This window comes from Mus caroli, chromosome 4 (genome assembly GCF_900094665.2).
Source record: "Mus caroli chromosome 4, CAROLI_EIJ_v1.1, whole genome shotgun sequence".
Taxonomy (NCBI): Eukaryota; Metazoa; Chordata; class Mammalia; order Rodentia; family Muridae; genus Mus; species Mus caroli.
Genome location: NC_034573.1, coordinates 131,465,316 through 131,474,180, shown reverse-complemented (window position 1 = coordinate 131,474,180; position 8,865 = coordinate 131,465,316). Strand labels below are relative to the sequence as shown.

General features: G+C 46.3%; 1 protein-coding gene across 2 annotated transcripts in view; it reads left to right on the top strand.

The window, feature by feature from the left end:
- The window catches only part of Dnajc16 (DnaJ heat shock protein family (Hsp40) member C16), a 29,704-nt gene that overhangs the window by 13,654 nt on the left and 7,185 nt on the right, over window positions 1-8,865 (top strand). For both annotated transcript variants that reach the window (XM_021160549.1, XM_021160548.1), the window contains exons 5-9: window positions 391-575; window positions 2,151-2,255; window positions 2,941-3,099; window positions 6,317-6,447; window positions 7,317-7,500. In XM_021160549.1, coding sequence (XP_021016208.1) covers window positions 391-575; window positions 2,151-2,255; window positions 2,941-3,099; window positions 6,317-6,447; window positions 7,317-7,500 — 764 coding nt within the window. The remainder of the gene's footprint in view (window positions 1-390; window positions 576-2,150; window positions 2,256-2,940; window positions 3,100-6,316; window positions 6,448-7,316; window positions 7,501-8,865) is intronic.

Below are 8,865 nucleotides of genomic sequence, written 5' to 3'. Positions count from 1 at the left end.
TTAAAAAAAAAAAAAAGTGTACAAAGGTCAGAGGACAAACAGTTCTCTTTTATATCCTGGGAGCTCCAAGCATGGACCCAGGCCTTAGAGCAAGCTCCTTCACTCACTGCACCATTTCTCTGGCCCGCTTTTTTTCTCTTTTAATTTCCTCATCACTTGTTCCCAAAATTAGGAATAACAGGCATAAGAGATATTCAGGTTTGCAAATATTTGTTCTATAGAAAAACTGGCCAATCTAGAATTCTAACAGTGCAAGAAAGCTAAACAAGCTATTAGGAAAAATATGTATTCCAACCCAGTTGGGTTTCATTTTCCACTGCAAAGGACTTGTCAGCACTCCTTCCTGCCTGAATCTCAGGAGGCTTCACGGAGCTCTTCCATGCTTTGCAGGTGTGGGGATTGGTGTCGTCCATGCTGGGTACGAAAGACGCCTGGCCCATCACCTGGGAGCACACAGCACCCCCTCCATCCTAGGGATCGTCAATGGGAAAATCACCTTCTTCCACAACGCAGTGCTCCATGAAAACCTACGGCAGTTCGTGGAGGGTCTTCTTCCAGGAAACTTGGTAGAGAAGGTGAGTGTCCCCGGAGAGTGGAGCTGCCAGCCGGAACCTCCCAGGCTTCGCTCTGGGCAGCCAAGACCCTACCACTTCATTACACCAAGTAGTTCAAGAAGCCTGAGGAGGCTGGCAGCCAAAGCAGGATACAGAGCTGGAAAGAGTACACTGCCGTTAGGAACCGCTCACAGGCTCTAGACATCACGGGAATCTGACCTGAAGCCACAGTCCTGTTTACTAAACAACAACGAAGTTAGATCACGTGATAGAATTTATGGCTCATGCATTTGTTCATAGGTACAAATTTGTCCTATGAAAATTGGAAAATCAGATTACATTGAGAAAAATTAAGTACATTTTACATTTTTAAGTGTGTACTAAGTAAGTATATTCATATCTACCAAACCCACCAGATTCATTAAACAGATATTATTTCTGGAACTTTAAAAGCTTAGTGAGGAGCAGTCATGGTGGTGCACGCCTTTCATCCCAACACTCAGGAGGCAGAAGCAAGTGGATCTCTGTGGGTTTGAGGTTAGCCAGGACCACGTGGCTATAAAAAGTGAAAGCTTATTGAGGGCCAGAGAGCTGGCTCCAAAGGTCCAGATGCTTGCTGCCTAGCCTGACAGCCTGAATGTAATTCCCAGCAGCTCCTGAAAGTTGTCCTGTGACGACTCACACGTGCACGCATAGCTCATGTACCTATATAGCCTATACACACACACAAACACACTATATACACACACACACACACACATATACAAAACAAAGACTGTAATGTTGTTGTTTAAGACTCAGGTCCTCTTGGATAAGAGCAGCACACACCCTTACCCACTGAGCATCTCTCCAGCCCACTAGGCCATGTTTACAGGGCAAGTGCTGCATGCCTTCTACGGAACTGAGCTCTGAGGACCAATGGCAGGGCTTGTGCTTGGAGATACCCTGGATTCGATCTCTAGTACTCCTACCAAAAAACAAACAAAGAACCAACTTGAGAAGTGATTTTATAATATAGTCAGTAATTCTTTCAAGCAAGATGATAATTTTAATCTGTAAGAGTTTATAAACAGATGACATCTGTGTTGCCATTCTTCTAATGGCTTTGTCAAATTAAGACAGAAAGACTAGTGGCAAGGCCGGCAGATCTCAGTGAGGTCAGGCCAGCCTGGTCTGCTTAGCAAGTTCCAGTCCAGCCAGGACTAAATAGACCCTTTCTCAAAAAAGGCAGAAAGATTAATTGTCTGCCTTTTTGTGTTTTACAAACAGCCTCTTTCTAAGCACCTAATTTATCTCCTGACAGAAGTATAATACAGTTGTCGGGAATTAAACACTGTGGCTGAAGAGAGGCCTCAGGAGTTAGGAGCATTGGCTACACTTCCAGAAGGCCTGAGTTCAGTTCCTAGCACCCAGATGGCACTCCCAACCATTGTAGCTCTGGTTCCAGGGAATTTGATACCTGCTTCTGACCTCTGTGAGCACCAGACATACGTGTAATATGCATACATATGTGCAGGCAAAACATTCATGCACAAAATAAAAATGAATAAATTATTTTTAAATTAGATATTACAACTAACCTATTTTCAATTTAAGGTCACAAATAAAAATTATGTGCGGTTCCTCTCTGGCTGGCAGCAGGAGAATAAGCCACACGCCCTCCTGTTCGGCCAGACGCCGGCAGTGCCACTGATGTACAAGGTAATGGATCTGGGGAGCAGCTTCCAGTCTTCCTGGTGGGGGCCAGTTCTGCATCAGAGCCCAGAGCCTGCTTGTCCTTGGGATAATTACATATCTGAGCATCTTTCATTTAAAAATTCCAAACCAGAAAACTCTTGACCGTCAGTGTCTCACCACAGCAGGAAATTCTCCCCTGACCTCATGTGACAGGTCAGTCAAGACGAGAGCACACTAAAATATGCACAGTTACCTTCACACTGAGAATAAGGTGTATGTGAAACATGCAGGTTTTATGTTTAAATTTGGTGCTGTCCCCAAGAATGCTTCACTGTGGATATACTAATACTATAAAATCTGAAAAAGCCTGAACCATTCAGGTTGCAAGTATTTCAAAAACAGTTCTGCCTGTGGTAGTTTATTGCTGGGATGGACACGCACGCACGCACACAACGCACATACACAGACACACATGGACCAAGGCAAGATTTCTGGATAATGATTATTTTGTTTGATCTCTTGAGAAAATGAGTCATTTTCCCTTTCCCAGTTTTTGTGCATAGGATATCGTTAGAATTCCTAGAGTAGGTGTTTGGGGGTGAGGAGACTCATGGTTCATCCCAGCCATGGACGTCAGTGGGTCCCACTTGGTCTGTAAGCTGGGTGCCAAGCTGTCATTTCCCTTCCTTCCTCTCGTCCGCCCTCACAGTTGACAGCCTTCGCATATAAGGATTATGTGTCATTTGGATACGTGTATGTCGGCTTGAGAGGTGTGGAAGAGATGACCAGGCAGTACAACGTCAACCTCTATACCCCCACCATGCTCATCTTCAAAGAGCACATAAACAAGCCCGCTGATGTGATCCAGGTATGTGAGCCACCTCAGGCCGAGATGGTCTTCCTTTTACCCCAGCCTTCACATAAATGAGCCCTGCAAGGGTCAGGAGTTCAAGGTCATGCTCAGCTACACATGAGTCTGTGGATAGCCTAAGCTAGAGTGAGACTTTGTCTCAAATGACAAAGAAAGAACCAAGATGGCTCAGTGGGTGAAAGTGCTTGCTGCCTAGCCTGACCCCTGACCCCTGAGTTCCATTTCTGAGACCCACGGGGAAGACGAAGACCAACTGCAGCGGGTCATCCTTGACCTGAGTGTGCTGAGGCATAAACATGCACACTCATGAATGAGAGAGATGGAGGAGGAAGGAAGGGGGGTGGGGGTGGGAATTGCTGAATATAGGGACAAACTCATTTGGCGTTTCTTCTTACTGATGCACTAAATTTTGTTGTTGTTGTTGTTGTTGTTGTTGTTTATCTGACACAATAATGTTTTGCTTAAAAAACAAAATTGTCTCCGATGGCACACACCTGGAATTCTAGTATTCTGAAGACCAAGGCAGGAGAATTTGGGTTTGAGAGAAGAGTTAGTTGTTGATTTTTTGGGTTTGTGTTTTAGACAGGGTCTCACTTGCTGTATAAACTAGGCTGACCAGCAACTCCAGAGATCTCCTTGCCTCTGCTTCCTGAGTGCTGGGATAAAGATGTGTGCCACCATGCCACTAACCCTTGACTTTGAAGTGAGGCTACAAGTTTTTTTGAGTGCTTTGTTTGGAGGCTGGGAAGATGGCTCCGCAGTTACAAAACATGGCCTACTCTTCCAGAACCCAAAGTGCCAGAGTTCAGTGCCCTGCACCCATGTTAGGCAGCTCAAAACCACCTGTAACTCCACGTCCAGAGGCTCTGACAGTCCTCGCCTATACTCCTCTACACATACCCGCACACACACACATCTTTTTTTTTTTTAAGATTCATTCATGCATGCATGCATGCATGCATGCATACGAGTGCTCTATCTGCATGTACACCTGTGTGCCAGAAGAGGGCACTCGATCTCATTACAAATGGTTGTGAGCCACCATGTGGTTGCTGGGAATTGAACTCAGGAGCTCTGGCAGACCTGCTGAGCCATCTCTCCAGCCCCCCACATAATTTTTTATAAATAAAAATAATACACTTTATATTATTGCCTGACTGCTGTGTAGTAAATATGGTATTGCCTGGGACATCCATAGTTAGGCTGTACCCTGCAGTGGTTCAGTCAAGGGAGGAAAGATGGAAAGGCAGTCTCTACCCAGTGTGCTAGGCAGCTTGTTCAGTATGAAGAATAGGGTGTCTGAGACTGGAAATTGGGAAGGTCATTTGTGAAGCAGAACCAGACGAAGAAATGGCTGACAGGGAAAGAAGAGGACAAATTGGTCTTAGCATGCTGAATTAGAGCTGCTATACCAAATGTTAGTGGAGAAGACCCTAGGTGGGCAGGGGACAGCCTAGGAAGGGCAGGTGGAGGCTGGGCTCACAATCTCAGCACTCTGAAGGCTGCGAATAGCTAACAAGAATTCAAAGCCAGCTCAGTTCGGGAGGCTTTCAGAGGCTGCCTGGAGGGCTGATTTGTTAGGTCTAGCCTGGCAGGCACAGAGCCCCAGGCTGGAGGCAAAGCATTGTAGAAGCCAGTCAATGCATGCCTGTGATCCCAGCACATGGGACTTAGACGCAAGAAGAAGGAAATTCAAGGACATTCTTAACTAACATAGTGAGATCACTATGACATCTGGCCACTTGAGATGACCTACTACCAAGAGGTAGGTAGGTGGGAAATAGAGGTGGGCAGGTTGTGAGCACATCACTGAATGGTTGGTTTTTAAAAATTATAGCCAAACAGTGGTGGTGCATGCTTTTAATCCCAGCACTTGGGAGGCAGAGGCAGGTGGATTTCTGAGTTTGAGTCCAGCCTGGTCTACAGAGTGAGTTCCAGGACAGGCAGGGATACACAGAGAAACCTTGCCTAGAAAAAAAAATTATAATCTTTTTTGAAATTAACACGTATTTGTGTGCATCCATACATTCATGTTTGTGGACAGGGTACTGTGGAAGTCAGTTCTTCCTCTCTGTGGGTTTGGAGAATCCAACTGAGACCGACAGGCTTGTTGGCAAACACTCTTATCCACTGAGTCGTCTCCCTGGTCCAGGGTCTCATCTGTCAGCTCACCCTCCTTCACACTTGGGAAACAGCATCTTCTGTTATACTCTCTCTTCTGATTTAAGCAATACAGTTGCTTCTCAAATACTGACTTTGTATCATCCAGCAGCTTTGCAAGCACTTCAGCAGTCAGTCATTTATCTGTTCTGTCTTTAGGATTTGCTAAGTACACAGTGGCTAATGGCAGTTTTGTGTCTCCTCTGTGATGTCTGTCCTTTGAGCTGCATGAAGCATAACAGAGCATTCAGTGTTCAATTTTGTGGTCTGCCTCTTCGTTCTTAGAAACAGTGAGAGGCTGGGATGTCCGAGTGGTAGTGCTCTCTTAGAGTGTCTAAAGTCCCCAATTCACTACTAGGACCACTTAAACTTGATATGGTGACAAATGCCTTAAATCCCGGCACCAGGAAGGTAGGAAGATCAGAAACGCAGGGTGATCCTCAGCTACATAACAAGCTGGGATGCAGCCTGGGCTACACAACACCTATCTCTAAAGGACAGTGGGAGCTGGACATGATGGTACAACACTCTGGTGACAGGGACAGGTGTGAATTTGTAAATGTGAGGTCATCATGGTCGACATAGAAGTTCCAGGCCAGCCAGGCTAAATAGTGAGACCCTGTCTCAAAAGAGCAAAAGCTACTGTTGTTTGAGTGTTTGTTTTGTTTTGTCTTTTTGAGGAACAGTTGTTGAAACCAGGGCTTTCTCCATGCTAGACCAGCCTTCTACCCCTGAGCCATCTCCCTGTCCCTGCAGTTTATTTTGAATTGTTTAGTTTGCTACAGATTCCAAAGTAGAAATATATTTGTGGAAAATCAAAAATTATTGACTCAATTTGTTAGTGTAAATTGGTATGCAGAGTCCTGCAATGGAAACCTCTTGATTTTCTCCTGAGCATGGCCTGGCTGCATCCTGTCCTTCACCTGCATTGTAAACCAACATTTTACACGTGCCTAGTAGTGTTGCTTTAGCCAGGGTCAGCCACAGTCTTCATAAGTGTGCGAGTAAGCCCATGTGCAGTGTGACAACTGAGTGTTTGCTGCTGTTTCTCCAGGCTCGGGGACTGAAGAAGCAGGTCATCGAGGACTTCATCGCCCAAAACAAGTACCTGCTGGCCTCCCGGCTAACCAGCCAGAGGTTGTTTCATGAACTCTGCCCCGTGAAGCGGTCTCACCGACAGAGAAAGTAAGAACTCAAGGCTCTGCCGCTCACTGAAGTGGTGTGGTGTCTTTCTGAGGGGCAGTTAAATCTCTGTGATGGGGTGGGGTGTCTTAGTCCAGGGTACCTTCAGACCACATGCTGAAATTATAGATGTAAGCCACCGTATCTAGCAGATACCTGGCGAGCCTGCAAGATGGCTCAGCAAGTACAGGCACGTGCTATCAAGCTTGATCACCTGGGTTTGCTCCCTGCGATCCACACAGTGGAAAGAGGATTGATCCCCACACACCGAGATAGCTTACGGTTTAAGATCTATCTGAAATCTCACTGTTTACCACTACCACTCTTGAGCAGGCTACTGCCGTGTCCCGTGCATCTCTGCTCTCATGCATCCCCTGGCATGGGACTCAGTTCTCCACATGTTTGCCATTGGTATTTCCAAACCCAGGTCAGACCAAGTTGCTCCACCCTCTTTTCCTCTCCTACAACACTTTATCCAAGTTTCTGCTCATACATCAAGTGGTAGGTAATTTTCTGACCTGCATAAGTACAACCTTGACCCTACCCCAGCCTCTCTCTGTCCCTCTTCTCCTTCTTACAGAACTTGTCAATACCCATTTATGTGTCTGTGTATCTGTCTTCTCTACAGGAACAAGCGTGGAAGTGTTGTCTAGGAGCTCAGTAAATGTCTGGGAAAGTGAATGGATAAATGCTAGGCTTCCTTTAGGACCTTGTAGAGGCAGCCCTTCAGTCACCTCTGCCCTAAGATAGATCAACCACCACTCCTCCCTGAGAGAGATCATACAGAGTGTGTCTCTTAACCGTAGCAGCTATTGCCAGCCTGACCTTCCCTCAGGATTGGCTATAGAACCTCCTCTCTTATCTGTGTACAGATACTGCGTGGTTTTACTGACAGCTGAGACTAACAAAGAGAGCAAACCCTTTGAAGCCTTCCTGTCATTTGCCCTGGCAAACACTCAAGACACGGTACGGTTCGTGCATGTCTACAGCAACCGACAGCAGGAGTTTGCCAGCACATTGCTCCCGGACATGGAAGCTTTCCAGGGGAAGTCAGGGGTGAGCCATGGGCCCCATTCCCCATCCCCATTCCCATTCCTCCTGTCTTGGGAGTGCTGAGTCCAGAGTCCAGACATCTGCAAACCTCTGAGACCTGGGGGACCCTTATTCAGACTTCCCTCCATCCTTTGCCTACTGAGTTTGCATCTCCCATGTGGGCTCCAGACCTCCTGGAAGGCTCTTTTCCTCCACTCTGATCCCATTCCAGCTAAGCCTCTCGGCCACTTTCCATGAGGGGAGGTTGAGATGGGTCAGCCTTTTCCAGCAGCTTTTCCTGGGAACAGCTTTAGTGGTACAGAACTCAAGAGGCCCATTCTCCCAATCTCAGGCCACTGGTGACATGCTCAGAAACCTCTTCCTTCCTCATGTTCTTTGCCTGTGCCATCACCCCCACCCCTACCTCCAAATGCCTGGGGTTCTTCTTTTGGAGTCAAGATTGTAGTTTGGTGATAAGAGCGCTTGCCTGAAAAACAGGCAGCCCTGGGTTTCATCCTCCGTGCACAGAAAGAAGAAAAAGACCACAGTCTCATCCAGTTATCATGAGAAAGCTCTCTGCAAGGCAAAGGCTCCTTAGCTGCAACGTTAAGTCAGAGGCTGTTACACAGAATCTATGGGAAGAAAGAGACCCACAGTCTCATTCAGTTATCGTGAGAAAGCTCTCTGCAAGGCAAAGGCTCCTTAGCTGCATCGTTAAGTCAGAGGCTGTTACACAGAATCTATGGGAAGAAAGAGACCCACAGTCTCATTCAGTTATCATGAAAAAGCTCTCTGCAAGGCAAAGGCTCCTTAGCTGCAACGTTAAGTCAGAGGCTGTTACACAGAATCTATGGGAAGAAAAAGAGGTTTAGAATTTTGGCAGAAGCTTTGGGATGTCGCCATGAAAGCAACTACTTCCGCTTTTATTTTTTATAATGTTTCTGTTGTAGTGGATATGCCTGTAATCCTGGCACTGGGAGGTAGAGGCAGGAGGATGAAGTTTCAGGGCAGCCTGGGCTACATGATACCCAGTATCAAAAGTAAGCAAAAACTGAGCTGGAAAAATTGCTCAGTGATTAAGAACACTCTCTGTCAAATTCATGACCTCTTTTTTTGATTGCTATTGCTAACACACACACACATATTCCTAAATATAACCTGTTCAGTTCATATAATACTACCTGTATAGTATGTTTCCAGGGCTGACTGTTGGGCTTTAAACAACCAAATGGTGTACTCTCCCTGGGCAAGACCACTTCTCCCATTCCATGAATAAATTTCTTAAAGAACAAAAAATTGCCGGGCGTGGTGGCGCACGCCTTTAATCCCAGCACTCGGGAGGCAGAGGCAGGTGGATTTCTGAGTTCAAGGCCAGCCTGGTCTACAAAG